Source organism: Micropterus salmoides, unplaced genomic scaffold, assembly GCF_014851395.1.
Source record: "Micropterus salmoides isolate LMB-PRFRI ecotype aquatic unplaced genomic scaffold, ASM1485139v1 Ms_hic_scaffold_7, whole genome shotgun sequence".
NCBI lineage: Eukaryota > Metazoa > Chordata > Actinopteri > Centrarchiformes > Centrarchidae > Micropterus > Micropterus salmoides.
In genome coordinates this window covers 4,430,485-4,448,179 of record NW_024044459.1, presented here as the reverse complement: position 1 = coordinate 4,448,179, position 17,695 = coordinate 4,430,485, and the positions used below count along the sequence as shown (strand labels likewise).

At 40.8% G+C, this 17,695-nt stretch overlaps 1 protein-coding gene across 1 annotated transcript; it reads left to right on the top strand.

Annotated features, from left to right (window-relative positions):
* Window positions 1-1,856: 1,856 nt before the first annotated feature.
* LOC119891737 (rab-like protein 6) lies at window positions 1,857-16,937 on the top strand. Its single transcript, XM_038703566.1, is given in 18 exon segments — window positions 1,857-2,009; window positions 3,230-3,613; window positions 3,721-3,855; window positions 4,210-4,257; window positions 4,456-4,485; window positions 4,848-4,900; window positions 5,060-5,148; window positions 6,296-6,436; window positions 8,251-8,356; window positions 8,530-8,633; window positions 9,322-9,704; window positions 12,602-12,749; window positions 13,000-13,082; window positions 13,085-13,202; window positions 14,183-14,444; window positions 14,729-14,915; window positions 16,339-16,397; window positions 16,494-16,937. Coding segments are annotated over 17 exon segments (2,262 nt in total). The 5' UTR covers window positions 1,857-2,009; window positions 3,230-3,483; the 3' UTR covers window positions 16,680-16,937.
* The last annotated feature ends 758 nt before the right edge of the window (window positions 16,938-17,695 follow it).

The window sequence follows — 17,695 nt, the reverse complement described above, 5'->3', positions numbered from 1 at the left end:
CTGTGGTACTCTGTGGCAGCCTGTGGTACTCTGTGGCAGCCTGTGGTACTCTGTGGTACTCTGTAGCAGCCTGTGGTACTCTGTGGTACTCTGTAGTAGCCTGTGGTACTCTGTGGCAGCCTGTGGTACTCTGTGGCAGCTAGAGGCAGCCTGTAGTACTCTGTGGCAGCCTGCGGGACTCTGTGGCGGCCTGTGGTACTCTGTGGCAGCCTGTGGTACTCTGTGGCAGCTAGAGGCAGCCTATGGTACTCTGTGGCAGCCTGCGGGACTCTGTGGCAGCTAGAGGCAGCCTATGGTACTCTGTGGCAGCCTGCGGGACTCTGTGGCAGCTAGAGGCAGCCTATGGTACTCTGTGGCAGCCTGCGGGACTCTGTGGCGGCCTGTGGTACTCTGTGGCAGCCTGTGGTACTCTGTGGCAGCCTGTGGTACTCTGTGGCAGCCTGTGGTACTCTGTGGCAGCCTGCGGGACTCTGTGGCAGCCTGCGGTACTCTGTGGCAGCCTGTGGTACTCTGTGGCAGCCTATGGTACTCTGTGGCAGCCTGCGGGACTCTGTGGCGGCCTGTGGTACTCTGTGGCAGCCTGTGGTACTCTGTGGCAGCCTGTGGTACTCTGTGGCAGCCTGTGGTACTCTGTGGCAGCCTGTGGTACTCTGTGGCAGCCTGTGGTACTCTGTGGCGGCCTGTGGTACTCTGTGGCAGCCTGTGGTACTCTGTGGCAGCCTGCGGGACTCTGTGGCAGCCTATGGTACTCTGTGGCGGCCTGTGGTACTCTGTGGCAGCCTGTGGTACTCTGTGGCAGCCTGTGGTACTCTGTGGCAGCTAGAGGCAGCCTATGGTACTCTGTGGCAGCCTGCGGGACTCTGTGGCAGCCTGTGGTACTCTGTGGTAACGTTACTCTGTAGCAGCCTATGGTACTCTGTGGCAGCTAGTGGCAGCCTGTGGTACTCTGTGGCAGCTAGTGGCAGCCTGTAGTACTCTGTGGCAGCCTGTGGTACTCTCTGGTACACTGTGGCAGCCTGTAGTACTCTGTGGCAGCTAGTGGCAGCGTGTGGTACTCTGTGTAAATGTTCCCTACTTGTATAGCGCCTTTCTAGTCTAGCGCTTTTACACTACATCTGCATTCACCAGTCATACACATTCATACACTGAGCCTAAGTGCTCAAACGGAAACTAACATTCATTTGCTCAAGGCCTTTGACACGCTGTGGCTCAGGAGGTAGAGCGGGTTGGCCGTTAATTGGAAGGTCTACTCATTGATCAACATTAGACTATGGTAGAATCCAAATGACAAAAAATATGTATTATTTATATGCACTATCTAGCATGGCAGATGGATTTGATATTATTTGGTATCAAGATTTTCAGATACCTCACTCTGAGATTTTTGCAGTCACTCCTGTTTTCACAAGAAGTACTTTTAACAGAGTAGATAGTCCTTTCAAAATCTCAATATCCTGAATTTTTGTGTTTCCTGGAAAACACATTACTGTTGACTCAAATGTAGAGAAAATAATCTCACAGTGTTCATTTAGTAGCTGTTCTGGAGCTTTTGATCATATCACATGATCATCATCAGCAGATGGAGTTTGTCCAGTTATGGAATTATAGATGATAACATTTAAATTTTCTTGTGACCTTGTGATTTTGTAATTTGGGTGAACTGACCCTTTAATATGTCAGAGATGTCAAGCAGCGTCTGTTCTCAAGTATACCCACGTATAGTAGAAAGGGAATAATGTTCCATGAAGTAATGAAATCACATGATGTAAACTGGAAATAGACAATGCATTTTTAATGATTTATTTTAATGTTTTATTTTTTATAACAAAAGCTTATTTTGAAATTTTTAACGGAAGTTGTATACTTTTGTGTGACGCTTGCCGCTGGGTCGATGTAGCTGCTTTCTTTGCAAAGGAATGTCACTTCTTTATCTCTGTTGGGATGGAAGTCTGACAGATGTTTTGAGAAAAAGATGCCGGGACTGCAGTTCCTTATTTTATTAAATAACCGTGAGTATTTGTAGCTGACACCATCCGGGAGCGAACATCCAGTCTAGCTGACGTTTAATGTCACTGAGCGTAGAGGGGGAAAGCTAACGTTAAGCTAATGTCGGCTGGATAGCTAACCGTGAACTAGCTAAACCAGAGTTAAAGGATAACGTTACCTTTTAGCCAGGGTTGGTAACACACCGGGCTGTGTCATCACTGTTTGAAGCCTGTGTCGACTTTGACATACCCTTTACAATATTATGTGTTAACATTTTTAAGTGTAATTTTATCAAAAATGCTGTACACCCCTCTCTGAACCAAGCTAACAGCCTGGGCAGTTAACGTTAATGCTAGGTGGAAAACATTAAAGGAAACATTTCAACCCCCTCAAAATTTGATTCACTGTGTTTATTATTACACTATTACACAGTTCGCCTTTAATTTTGAGCTAGTCTCTCAAACAGGGGGCAGATTCAGAAGCTGATCTTGAAATTGAATAATGTAATACCTCCTGGGACACTGGGACAGCTGCCATTAACATATACAGAGACATGGTCTGATACATTGCTGTAAGACCTTCTTTCATGTATCAACATTTCCCCTATAAATCTATGAATTGGCTACTAATTAGTTTTCAATGCACCTACTGCAAAAAGTGTCATTTGACCACATTTTCAAATCTAGCCCCAGTTTGTGCCTTTTATGTATTGGAATTGCTTTCGAGTCACGGAGGGAAGCATCTAAAAAAATTCCCTGGGTCCCTGTACAATAAAAACATTTGCACCCGTTTACCAAATTGTGATGATATTTCTTATAGCCAGAAATTACAGGATATGTCCTTGTTTGTTCTGTGGGCAAGAAAAATATAAAATGTCGATCACCATTTCCCAGAGCCACAGGTGACATCTCCCAATGCATTGTTTTGAAGATAGCTATTCATTACTTGAACAATTAACTCATTTTCACAATTGTTGCTGGTTAATTTTTTTTTTTGTCGATAGACTAATCGACTCATTGTTTTAGCTGTAATACAATAATATGGACAAATATAACTGATGATAAAATGTTTGAATCTTCTTTCACATTGTTTTCAGGTTTTGCAAACATGTAGCATTTCTGGCTACCGTCTTTTTGTGCGTTAGGAAACCGTGGCACCATTTGGCCTGCATTTTTATCACCTTGAAAGAGAACAGTAGACAATTACAAACCATAACTTTGGTATCCCTTTGTTTGTTTCACAGATGATTCTCAAAACAACATGGTAGTTACCTCCACCTCTGACTGGCGAGCAAGAAAATCTGGTCAGATTTAAGAGAACCACTGCTAAATTCAGAGTCAGTATTTAGTCATTTGGCATCATATTTGCTTCGAAGCATGGGCCCTTAACTTCCACTGTCATCAGGAGACGCTGTTACACATTTCCTTCACGTGTTGTTTGACAAATTGTCAGGGTACTGCCGTGTGTTCGTGTGCAAGCTTGTGAAGCTTTGTCAAGATGTTTTCAGCACTTAAGAAGCTGGTGGGATCTGAGCCAGGGCAGCTCAGGGACAAGAACATCCCAGCTGGCCTGCAGTCGATGAACCAAAGTTTGCAACGACGCTTCGCCAAGGGGGTGCAGTATAATAGTAAGTAATGCAGCCAATCAGGTGAATAGGCTTCTGTAGTCAAATATGTCCCATTCAGTAATACAGTTTTTTCACCAACTTAATTTACAATCTCTTTCCCACTCAAGTGAAAATAGTAATCCGGGGTGATAGAAACACTGGAAAGAGCACTTTATGGCATCGACTACAAGGCAAGAAGTTTGTGGAGGAGTACCTGCCCACCCAGGAGATCCAAGCCACAAGTATCCATTGGAATTACAAAAGTAAGTCTAGCCATGGAACATTACAGCTTATTTTATCTAATCACCACTGCTTTGGTTATGTTTCTATTTTGGTGAATATTTGACATCTGTTGTTTGTGCCGTGGTGATTTATTTCAGTGGCTCCATATCAAGGTAAAAAAAAGAGACTGTTAATTTAGATTTAGCTTCAGCTAACCAATTTTTAGAGTAGGTGTCCTGTGTTTGTGTCGTTCCATACCAAGCAAACCTTTTTCCACTGCTGCTTCTTCTAGTGTTTTAGTACTGGATCCATATTAGAGTCCCAGCCTGTACATTTGAGTTACTCTTCTCTGGGGCCCAACAACATGAATAATGAAAACACTCTTTCTGTTTCAGCTACTGATGACGTGGTCAAGGTAGAGGTGTGGGATGTGGTAGACAAAGGTGAGTGTTGACATACATGCCAGTTAAAGAACCAGACTTTTTACTGTAACTAACCTCGCTATAAGAAGTTACCTTTTTCTATGTACTGCAGTCAAGCTGCTATAGTATTTCATGACATCAAATAGACGCATGGTTGCTTGTTTTTCTGTCCTCATTGTTGATGTTGTCTCTTTTGCACCTCTCTCACACTCATCTCAGGCCAAAAATATCCTCTTCCTGAAGGTGTAGGTGAGCACCACTATAGTGTGTAGAAGTTGAACTCGCTTCTGTGCCGTGGGTTTGCCCAGCCTTGTTCTACTCTTATCTGAATGTCAATATTCTCAAGGTTTGCTGCGTGGCTACATTTCAGAGTTTGGCTGAGTTTTCTGCTGTGTGTAGCTAGTGTCTGAGCACCTGCACCGTGTGAGCCATGACTTAATGGCTCTTTAAAAGATAGTGGGTTAAAATGAGGCTTTTCCATAAGAAAAGCGGCTGTCCTGCTCTGCTTGCTTTACTTATCATAAACTAACGTAAAGCAGCAAACTGAACTGTAGATTGAGTTTTTTCCTTTTTTAACTTGTAACACTTTTCTTCTTTTCTTTTTCTTTCAGGCAAAGGCAAAAGGCGTGGAGACAATTTGAAACTGGAGAATGAGCCCCAAGAGGTGATTATCCACAATCTGACTTATTGGCAGTGATGGAATTGGCCAGATATCTTACAGAGTGTAAATGATTGAAAATCTAAGTTGTCAAAATATAAGTATTGTGTCCTATGTTGTGATTAATATATATATTTCTAATATGAATATATTTGCGTGTTGTAGTCAGATGAGGTGGCCCTGGATGCAGAGTTCCTGGATGTGTACAAGAACTGTAATGGAGTCATCATGATGTTTGACATTACCAAGCAGTGGTAAGAGCCAACTGTTGTCCTAACACTGTCTCATCATTGAACTCTGATGCTACAATATGCATGGACAGATTAGGTTTCAGTCAGTCTGCATGTGGCTGTGAAGCTGAGAGTTTCCACTGGTGGATTTTGTTCAGCTTCAAAGGCAAAAACCTTCAAAGACATTTTAAAATTCCTATTTTAGGCCATCGTGTCTGTGGGAATTTATCTTTTAATACTAACATGTCTTGCCACAAGGGAAATAATGCACTAATACATTTTGAAACATTTTTCTAGTTCAGCACATACAGTAAATAGGCCCAACTAAATATTGTGCAATACCTTTGCTGATATACCTTCCTGAAACATTGTTTTGTTTTTTGTAATAACTCAGAATTGCAGTAACCTGTACATTGGTACTGTTTATTTTTTATATACTAATGCCCTGCTTCAATCTCATGTGTTGCTTTTGCCCATGCCGGCTCTGCCACTGCAGCATGTTGACTGCTGTCTCCCTCCCCTCCTACATCTTTCTCTTCATTAGCTACAGCTTTCGCTTCCTAGCCCGCTCTTGCTGCTTCAGCAGCCATAGCAACACAGGTTGATGCCTCCTCAGCATGAGTCCTTTTGAGTCTTTGAAAATATTTTTCAATATTTACCTGGATTTAGGGAGCAGACATTCCGCGTCAGAGTTATAGAATTAACATTAACATTATCCATTTGCACGAGCAGTCGATATTGACGAGCAGCTATTTGCAACGTGCTAACCTCCACTTCCCAGCTCATTAGTGTGGACGGAGAGGAGGGGCTGTTCAGACTGGTCCATTTGAGAGCGGGACGAGGAGGTGCTGACCAAATCAATGTGCTGTGCACCACTTTACAAACAAATAAGATTTTAGCCATTTTAAATAGTAAAAAAGAAAACAAATATGTGGCGGTCAGTGTTGATATTGTGGCGGGCCACCACAAATAAATCAATGAATCTGAAACACTGCCTTGATCCTCTTACATAAATTATAAGCAACAAGAAGTGTCATGCCAACTAATATGCAGAATGCTTTAAATGCCATTGAACTGAACCTTCATTTTTATTAGTCTAAGCTTCCTTAAGTTTACTTCATCCAACCACAGATCAGTCTCGTAATGATGCGTATGATTTTGTCAATTGCAGGACTTTTAGCTACATCCTGAGGGAACTGCCCAAAGTACCCACCCATGTGCCTGTGTGTGTGTTGGGAAACCACAGGGACATGGGCGAGCATCGTGTCATCCTCCCTGATGATATAAGAGACCTGATTGCTGGACTTAACAGGTAAAGAGCAAATGTTAGGAAACAAAACCTCTCACTGCGATGGTTAATGTGGAAATTATTGTATTTAAAGGTCATTCCACAGACCTAGAATAGCTGTGGAATTTGATTTAAAGGTGGATTGTGATTTTGAAAGTGATCATGTAGAAGTCTCATAAAGGCTACACATTTCAGTACATGATGATTCTACAGCGCCCTCCTATAGGCTGCGTCAGCAAATGACAAGACTGCATTACACCATGTCATGAAGTGTGCACAGTCAGGGGTGGTGGAAGTGAGAGTGGAAGAATAACACGATTGAAGAAAATGTTTTGGAGGAACAACAAAAATGAGAACTAATTGAGTCAGACTCAGAGAAACCTCTCTGATAGTGAAGAAGAGGAAATACATGCATCCAGCCCTAACTCAAGAAAAAGCAGCTCACGGTCTATGTGATCCTTGATGAGGTTTCCTCAACTTCATTTATTCTGTCAACTTAATGGCTTGATCATCTTCATGTTTTTGTCCTTATCCACTCAATACTCTTTCATACACAGTACAACAAATCAATCATTTGTGTTTTAGATCACAAACAAATATTTTATTTCATTCAATCACAATGTAATGTAAAAAATGGTCACAGTAGTTCCCAACCAATTTACAAAGCTTTTTAGTCTCTCTTAGCCAGTTGCCCACTAACTCCGCTGTCGTCAACCTTTTTACTAGTAAAAAGATTTAAAAATGCACCAAACAGCAGACAGACAAAGTTAGATACCAGCTGGTAAACCCCCAGAGGCCTGTACTATGAAGCCATGGGTTTTCAGTCCTATGGTGGTGGTTCACTTCTACTACATCATTGCCATGGTAATGTATGATGAACAGCTAACCTACTCCGGAGCAGTTTATGTTCAAGATAATGGATCAACACTATAAAAACACCACCTACTGACCAATCAGTTCTCCTGGAAAATGGCATCAGCATTCGTAGAAGATCCCACAATGTTACCGCTTTGAAATGTGTTTTTTTTTATATTTATTTTTTATTTGCTCCCAAGTCTGTTTCACACATCTTGCTGCGGACGTTAAAAGAAGTTTCATTTTTCTTTTTATGTGAAGCAAATATTATAAGCATATATTTTGATATTCAAGCTAAGTTTAAGGTGAATTTGTTTATATTAACTGTAGTGTTGCATATGTTTCTTATTATAGAGACTGGTCATGTAGAGCCCACCTTTCACTATTTGTGTGCAGGTAATGTGGTGAGTTTTCAGGGATGGTTGAGATAAGGTCTTTCCACCACTGTTTGAACACTTTAATGGCACGAAAGGATTTTTAATTTCGTTGATTTATGAAGTTAATTTAGAAGAATTTTTTAAACAGTTTAGAGTGCGTTTAATAAATTAGATTTTTGAAGTGATGTTGAAAGTGAGTTGAGCTACTTGTTCAGTGTATGCAGCTTTGGAAACAAGACACAGTTGTCACACACGCCATAAAAATACATTAAAGCTACACATTCATATTATACGCTTGTGAACTTATGCATTCACACAGGGGATTTTCTGTCTGTAGACACAAAAACGTCTTCTAATGAATGGTAATGTTGCTCAGTATCTCCTGGATGTGTAACAATACAATTATTAAATTAAATAATGATATGTAAGATGTTGTTTTCAAAGCTTGTTCTGCTGCCCCCAAGTGGTCTAAAAATGCATTTATGCAGCTTTAACAGGTTTACAATCTTAACCTTGATAGAATACGGATTACTAGGGACATAGAAATATACTGCATACTGTTGGAAATTGTCATGAAAGATAACTAGTAATATTTGTGTTTCATAGACCAATGGGATCATCTTACATCCACTATGCTGAGTCCTCAATGAAGAATGGGTTTGGCTTGAAATATCTACACAGGTTTTTCAACATCCCCTTCCTGCAGCTGCAGGTCAGTTTTTACCCCTCATTTGTCATCATTAGTGTTATTTTATTTTAATTTAGTCTTTCAATCCTTTACTGGTTAACAGGATTTTAACTTATGTGGAGAAAATAGGATTGCTGTATTGTTTAGGCTATGTGACGTATCATTCATGTCAAGGTTGTGTGTGTATGTGTGTGCAGAGAGAGACACTCTTGAGGCAGCTGGAGACCAACCAGCTGGACATGGATGCCACCTTGGAGGAGCTTTCTGTCCAGCAGGAGACTGAGGATCAAAACTATGAGATGTACTGTCTACTATATTCTCTCTGCCAGTGTATGGTTGTAAAGATCCCCTAGAGGGACACAATTTTTTATTCCATAAGTTTTTGGTGCACACCAGATGTGTGCACGTGACACTGGTGAGCATCCAAAACTTGAAAACAGGTTTTTGCACATTGTCCTCTCAGGGGCTCTGTAGTGCTGAGACTGGAAACACAGTACGCACTATAGACTATAACTGTCCAGCAATTATTCAGCTGTTGAATTTTACGCTGATTTCTAAAATGTCTTGCCGTTGGGTACTTTTCATTCAGCTAAGCTCTTATTCTTATTGTAAAAATAAAGATTGAAGATAATGTTTTTATAATTTATTGTTCTTGACTCTGAGCTAATTTTGGCTATATGTTGTCAGAAGACAAAACAATTCAAACATGTAAAGGTGGTAGTGGATAGAGTTACATGTCCTTAGAAGTATATATGCACATTTGTCTGGGCAGTAAATGCTGAGTCTACAAAATAATGACGCTAACAGAGAAAAGGTGTTGTCATTGGTTCTTCTGGAAAACAAAAGTGGTTTTCCGCAGCTAATATGCTTCTTTTTTTTTTTTTGAGTGATTAACTAGTTTATAGCACAGGACGATGTCAAGACATTTGATTCATGATGACTTTTACTGAATCATAGTTTATTAACCATCACTGTTGTCATTTCTGCAGTTTCCTGGAGAACTTGGAGTCTCGCGGTAAAGGCTATGGCTCACCTGGTCCAGCCAACGGTCAGAGTCCCTCCTCGGGCTCCCAGTCCCCCATTGTCCCTCCCAGTGGGGCTTCCACAGGCAGCTCCAGCCCAAGCACCCCTCAGGCCCCCATTCCCTCCCAGGTGCTTCCACAGTCACCGTCTGTGTCCGCTTCTTCCCCTCCACCTCCCTCGACAGTGGTTAGTGTCACAGCTTCACCTACTGTTGAGTCAAAGCCATCGGCCCAGTCTCCCGAACACCTTCAGTCCTCAGCTGCGGGGGCGTCAGCCCCCCAGAAACGCAGCTTCATGTCCCGCTGGTTTGGTTCATCTCCTGCTCCTGAGGCTTCTGCATCTGGACCAGGTGAGATAACTCAACATTCTACAGATTACTGGTGCAGTAAAAGGTTCTAAACCAGTCCAGATGACACCTCCTCTGCAGTTGTGTGCACAATGACCCTTGATTCTTATCAAAAGACACCAAAAAAAACTTTTAAAGTAACATTATGTAGCATTTTTATCTCAAACGACTTCAAACCCATTTTGATGGGTAAGTGACATCACAGGGTGAGTGACATCACAGGGTGAGTGACATCACTATCATTGGCGCTCCAGGCCGTGGAAGCTTTCAATGGCGCTATGTAAGATTGAAATCCTGGGCAGGATTTATATCACAAGAACAAACAAAACTCTCAGCAAGCTAGCTATGAGAAGAAGCAAAAAGTAGTAGTAGTGTACAATGTAAGTTCTTTGGTAGAAGCTAGCTCGGTATTCTCAGTATAGATATCATGGCAGTGGCTGCAAAGAGACGGAAGAAGATGTTGGAGGAAGGCCGAGCTTGCCTTCATGCTGTTGGACTAGTAAGTAATAAATTATGAGCTTGCTGTGTCGTGTGTTGTTGCGCTTGCTTGACGTTCGGCTGTGTTAGCGCAGTTGTTGAAATCAACCAGAGGTTTCACAGACAGAGGTTTAGGCACTAGCTCTAAATCTCAAGTTGATGTTAGCAAACTTGTTAGATAACACACTCAGGCATCAGTAAGGTTGCTGTAAGTGCTCTTACAGCGGCTACCTAGCCTTGGTGGCTACCTTCCCGTCCAAGTTTGAAGCAACATCATGCTGTGCCAGTGTCGTGCCGGAGCCTGGCGAGCCGGCAACTTACCGGGGCTCAGCAACCTCTTTGGATATTGCATTAGCTAATAGCAGAGGCATAGAGACCCAAGAGGGCATTGACCAAGGAAGCTAAGAAGAGACAAAGAGAGTGACCAAGCAAGAGGCTCACAGATGTTGCGAGACTTTCGTGAAATACAAGACTGCAAGACAAATGCTGAGCTAGCCTTTTTTTCTGTGTACACAGTTGTACTAGTAAGTAATGTTAACATGTCTTGTGTTGTCACACTTGCTTGATGTTTGGCAGTGTTAATGACTTTCTAGTTTTTGATCATATTGTAATCATAACAAATGCATATGTACAGCTGACCTTATTCACGGCCGCGGTGAATTATACTCTGCCAGGACAGACAGAAATGCATGTGATTGCAGTGGTGCAACTGGGGCAAGAACCATACAGAGGTCTTAACTAGGGCTGGGCGATATGGCCAAAAATGTTATCACGATAAAAGCATTGCATACCATTTGAGATAGATAGTTATCACAATAAATGTCAAAGCATTATTTCCTTAAATAATTTGAGCTTATAGGCTGATTTTTGCTCCTGAGTGAAAATTGAAGAAACCAGATGGTTAATTGTGTGGTCAAACAGTGGATCACTTCACAAATCTGAGGTAGATCATTCAAAACAATTATCTTTTTTTCAACTGATATGATCAGTAAATATTTTTTCAGTCCCTTTTCCTCAACAAAATAAATATCTTAGTAGAAAAATGAAGTGCTAATTTGTTTGTGATTTCAGTCAAACATATATTGACAATTTGTTGTATTGTTATTGAGGAAAATTATATTGCGATAATTATCATTGTTTTAATGCCCAGCCCTAGTCTTAACTCAGCTTGTATCTGTTGTAAATACACAGTTAATTGAGCTCTTTAGGGGGTCGGGTTAAAGATAAACATAATGGCTCCGGAAATATATTTTTTTGTAAATGTAAAAATATATAGCTCAAACAAATGTAGCCAAGACAACGGTACCTCTACAGTATAAATGATGTCTGACTGTGATTAACTTATGTAATTAATCATATTTAAATATAGTTATTTAGCCTCTTTCAGACTTTGTTACATAAATGCGATGGCAATTGTGTCTGTCTGTTTAACTCCTGAATAAGCAAGTCACTTTTATGTAAAAGTGATGATGGCAATCTTACTAGGTCAGACCTAGTGGGTGTGCAAAACCCTTTGTACTTTTTAAGCTTTGGTTGGACACATCCCAGCTCTCTTTTTTATTTTTGGTTGAGTTCCTCTGATTGGATAGTGCTTACTATTTCACCATTCACGGTTCTCCAGCAGTGACAGCACTCTTGTTCATTCTTTTCTGAATGAAGCTATAAAGAACATTAATGTAATAGCCCCACTGTGTCAGAATTACAAAGATTCATCACTTTTATCAGATCGATCAAGCCAGAAATGTTAGGTTTTCCATCTGAAGAATTATAATATATCATTAATAAAGAAATAATAATAATTATGTTTAACAGATATTTAAGTCTTTCATTGAGAGAATTTTTAATTAATGTAATTTAATTTATAATTCATCATCTCCTTGTGACAGTTCTCACATGTTAATGATGTTTGAAATTTTAACAATGTATCACAGCGTGAGATCTGAAATACTGCTGAAAGTCTGTTTTGGAGAACATACATTGTGGTGAGACAATGCTGTAATGGCGGTATTCATTTTACCTCCTACATGATTTAGCATGACTCAGCCAGTCGGAAAGACTTTCTTCTAAAGCAGTTTGGGGTTAGACAGTAGCTATTGTTGGTTTTCTGATCACTATTGTGAATAGTAAACTTTATTTTCAGATCAGACTGGATTATTCATAACTTAAACGTAGTAAGTGCATAGTAAGTAGTCACAAGATTCAAGGCTTAGTCGTTGAGAAATGCAGAGCTTTTAAAGTGGTCAAAGGACCGGCTGGTGTTGGAATGTCATGTGATTTCACTGTTTCACTGAGTTCTTGTGTGATTACGGAAGCAACACAAGGCAGTGCTGTGATGGCAGCTTTTTAACGTTAGAGTGTTGATTTGAATAAAGTTAATTTATTTGATTGTTACTCACATAAATTGGGCTCCATGTTTTCCCCAGAGGACCCGCCTGCATCAGTGTGTCCTGCTAAGGTTCAGAGTGTGGATGATTTTGTGCCAGATGAGAGACTGGATAAAAGCTTCCTGGAGGACAGCCTGCCCTCCAAGACCAAGGTCCCTGCGCCTGCTCTGGCTGTGGACAGCGACAGGTATGATGTTTACGAGCACTTTTCAGTTAGCTTGTTAATCCTTTGGGACAAGGTTAGTATTTGTTGATGTCCTACATTTGATCTTTTTTACACTTTGAAAGTATTATGCATATGTATATTTTATGTTACTGAGGTTCTGGTTTTGACCGTCCCAGTTGTTCCTGTAGAGCTGCATGGTAGCCCACAATAGTAGCCCTCTCTCAAGGAGTAACGGTAAAAGGACAGTTTTTCTGTTCTTTCTCTGTCCCAGTGATGGTGAAGACAGAGGAAACCCCATGGTGTCTGGCTTCCAGGATGAGCTCGATCCTGACGACACAGAGCCCAGTCTTCCCCAACGAAGACTCTGCCCCTCAGTAAAGATATCACTCTGACCAGTGACGAGGAGGAGGGAGTACCAGCAGGCCCCACTATAACACAGGACCAAGACCTGGACAGTGAACCTGAGCTGAAAACGTAAGTGCTTTCTCAGAACGACATGGCCTTAAACTCCCAGAATTGAGCAGAATCTAAAATAAATACATGTTGTGGTGTTGAGGGTTGATGTGCATGTTGGCAACCTGGCCGGTCTGTTATAGTAAGGCAAAGTAAGTTAACCGACCACGGGGTTATTATTGTGTAACATCAACCACAAAGCATCAGCTTTTCTTGCTTTTTTTCCAGGTTTGCTACGCAGTATGGAAAAGTATGAAATCTGATTTTAATCATTTCCAGGTCTGAATAAGTACGGAAAAAATAACAAAGTGAAGAAACATTTTAGTGTTTCCAGACTATTGCCCTTATTTTGTTTTCTAATACATATCTGTCGTGGAAATTGTATATTGCTGGTGAGGGATTAAACAATAATTGAGTAACTGCAAACCGTTGTCTTTTAAGAATTTATTAATAAAAAAAAAGAATAAGTACTACAACTTTAATCAGCTGGGCCAGAGACTCTGTCTCCTAGGACAGTCACTAATGCCTGGCGCCGAGTAAAGGGATGCATAATCATTTACACAGTCTAAGTTTCTATGTTTTGCGGAACAGTGATCATCTCCCGGCCTTGAATGAACATTTGAGGAGAGGAACAATCTCACAGCTCTGACCGAAACCCTATCTGTATAAAAGGGAGAGAGCGAGAGAGAGAATACATTTTAACTGTTTACCTGTTGGATATTAAATATGACCTGCCAAGAAGGAAATTTGAGTCTTTTTTTATACTATACATTGGCGCAATGGATAAGACTGTGCCTTTGGTGTGAGAGACCCGGGTTCTATCCCCCACTGTGACCCATCTACCATTGTGTCCCTGAGCAACATTTAACCCCTCGTTGCTCCAGAGGCATGCGACCTCTGACATGTATAGCAATTGTAAGTCGCTTTGGATAAAAGCGTCAGCTAAATGACTAAATGTAAATGTAAAATATAAACACATCTTCCATATCACTCTGTTTAAGGCCTGTGATCCACATCACAAAACCAAAGGTCCCATCTAAAGCTCCAGAGCCCAGAGGCCAGACCGCAGCACCCATCTCACTCACTTTAACTCCAGCAGCAGAGCAGCCGGCCCGACACCAAGGCAAGAAGAAGGGAAGCACACCCAAAGCTGATGACTCTGATACAGACCATGAGGCCCCTGTAGCCCAGCAAATGCTCTCGTTTGTCATGGATGACCCCGACTTTGAGTCTGAAGCGTCAGACACACCAAAAATAGTGAAGGTAAAGTAGAAAAGATTTACCATCCCAGCAGGTTAACTCAGTTCATAGCTCTTTTTACCGCTGAAAGCCTGAGCTTTTAACGGAATTGTTGGAGTTGAGTCTGGTATTTTTTGTCATTCAGTCAAATTCACATCATGATACAAATCAGACAGTATACTGACATACTGACATATTTGAATTTTAATTGCACTTCTGTCACACTGCCATGTGTAAGCCTGTATTTTTCTCCGTCTTTTTTTTGGAAAAATCTAAACATTTGTTTTTGGTTGCCATGTTCTTCCCAGGATCCATTTCCAGTCAGAGATGAGCTTCTGTCTGACCTCTCTGATGATGACCTGCAGTTAGCCAAGGTGCCAGAACCTCTGAAGCCCACTGTGATCTCTTTTAAACACAAGGACGTTACCGACCTGTTTGGCCTCGGCATCCAAGAAGAGGCTCCCGCAGCCAAGGACAGCAGCGAGGAGCAGGAAGGCAAGTCATGAAATATCTACTGGGTCTTTCTAACTTAGAATTCACACTGAGCTTGCTGCTATTATTCTGATTAACTTAACTTTACTGACTAACTTAACATTATATCTGCGTCTCTGAGTTAGTGAGAATCTTTGGGAATCGCACCATTTGATTTGGATTCAGATCGGTGTTGTCGTGTCTTGGTGTCACAATTCTCGATTCAGAATTGATTCTCGATTTTAAATTGATTCTTGATTCAACAAATAGAAAAGCTGGCGCTGTTTTCAGCTAACTGGTGTTGATGAAGGTCACCGTCTGACCGAACAGGGACAAAAGCAGAGGGAAGTGTGTGGGAGCACGCAGCTTTTGTGAAAAAAAAGTTCATTTTTAAACATGTTCTTGTCTGTATGAGAAAAACTGAAGCGAAAGTCTAAGTTTCTGGCCCCCACCACTGGCTAAATATCTTTTTTAGAACCAGAAGTTGGTCTCCTTGTTCTGGACTAACGGGAATGACAAACAAAAGTGCCCCACCCTCTCTGCCTCAACCGTAGTACAACCCATCTACCACGCTGTCATCTTTTGAAATCAAATACGATATGTACCGAATTCTTTTCACAATTTCCACTTCACTAACATTAGTCTCTGAGTGTTGGGGTACAAAATAATCTCAAAATACTTAACTCATGTCTTTCAAAACTAATTACTAATTTATTAAATCTAAAAGGCACCCAAGCACTTGCCTTCTTTGAAGATAAACTGTAGATAACTCTAGCGTGTCCGGATGCATCACTGTGCTCTACTCCTTTTTCATTCCCTCAGAATATTATTAACGTCATACAACCATCTACTTTTGGAATCTGAATGGCGCCTTATTATTTACCAGTTTATTCCAGTCCCAGTCTAGACCTCTCACAGTGGTGATCATTATAGATACCCTATTATAAATAGGGTAGCATTACTTGGTTTTTCCACAAATAAAATGACAAATTCTGTCATCTAGACCAAAAAACCGTGAAAGGTCTGTGTTCTTGCCTTAGCCTCATGCCCCCAAAGTACAAGACAACATCACGCTCACTCAAGGAAATTATAATTACCCAGGTATTACATGCTGTCTTTGGTGGGCATCCAGAATTAATAGAACCATAGTCGCATATATAGTTACATATCAAAATGACATTGGGAGTGTGAGACCTGGATGTGAATATTTTGAATATTTTGTGGTTTTAATCACTGAATGTTTAATGACATGTAACATTTCTCCTTTATAATGTTTTAGTCAAATGGTTAATAAAAATCTGCCTTTTCTCCTCTTCGAAAGATTGTTATTTTTAGATTAAAAAGACTTGATTTGAACATATTTAAAATGAGATTAATCTTATCAGCTACTGACCACTTCAATCATGCACCACCGTAAGACTACTATATGTATCTGCTCCTCTTTCAGAGAAAGAAAGCAAACACTCCTCCAAAGACAAGAAGAAAAAGAAGAAGAAAAGCAAAGAGGTAAAATCATTGTTGTTCACATTACATACTGTAATTAGTAATATGCCTAAAAAACTGTAATATCAATACAAAATATTGTGTCCTTCCATTTTACAGGAGGATGAAAAGAGCAAGAAGAAACACAAAAACAAGAAAAAGGAAAAAGACGAAGCTGCAGCAGTAGATGAAAAAAAGAAAAAGAAATCCCGGACCAAGAAAACAGAAGTGGACGAGTTGGAGGACTTTCTGGGCGGGGGAGCCGGATCTGTCAAAAGAGATGACGGTGATTACGAAGAACTATAAAAGCTTCTGTTTTATTAGGACACGGAGCCGCAGAACAGCAGCGAGGCGCGTGGTCGTTCAATAACCTCCTGGTTCCTTGACTTGTATGTGCATAAAGCAGCATCTCCAAGCCATACGCAATACACAAGGCTACCGACGACACCCAGGTAAAAAATAACCAAGGACTGTGGTACCTGTATGTTCCTTCTGATTGATTTTCCCATCTGCACTACTGCTGTCACTTCAATTTCAATTAATAAGACCCACATGTACTGTAGTTAAGTGTGACTTTAAAGTTGATGATCGGTGTAGCTACAAATTAGCTCTTTGTACTTTGTACTTGATTGAAAACGTTGGTTTAATACTTTAATTCTTTGATTTGATACACTCTGCAAATGATCCACTCCGAATCAGCTGCTGTAAATAGAGTTACCATTTTGTCTGAATGTTTGTTTGGTGGGTGTAATAATTGAGAGCATGCTAAAAGTGAAGATTGACTCCTTAGAGACTCCATAGTGTTGTGTCTTCTTTCTTTCCTATTTGTTGGCTAAAAGTAATACATTTAGTCTTGTGTTTCTAATTAGGAAGAGAGAGTTGATTTTAGAATTTTCACCCGTCACCAACTATGGAAATTACTTTACCCTTTTCACTCCTGGAGTACGTCCACACCAAGCCGGCTAAATCGGTTTGTTTTGGCTTCCATCCACACCTAACCAGTGTTTTTTACATGAAACCACATCTTTTCAAAAACGTTCTAAGTGGACCAGGAAAATTTAGCTTTTGGAAAACAGATGTAAACCTGCAAAGTTAAGAAGAAGTGATAACTCATTTTGATCATCTCAAAGCATCAGTATGGCTGAATACACTACACATGGGTTGTCATTAACCCGGATAGGACGCAGGTTTAACCAGCTGAGACTCAGTAGAGTAACCAGACTGTGTCTGACTCACCAGATTTAGGCTGTGCATCAGTTTTATTGTTTGCTGTTGAAAAGAGGACAAAAAAGAGGGGATAAAACACTAGCAAGTCTGAATTT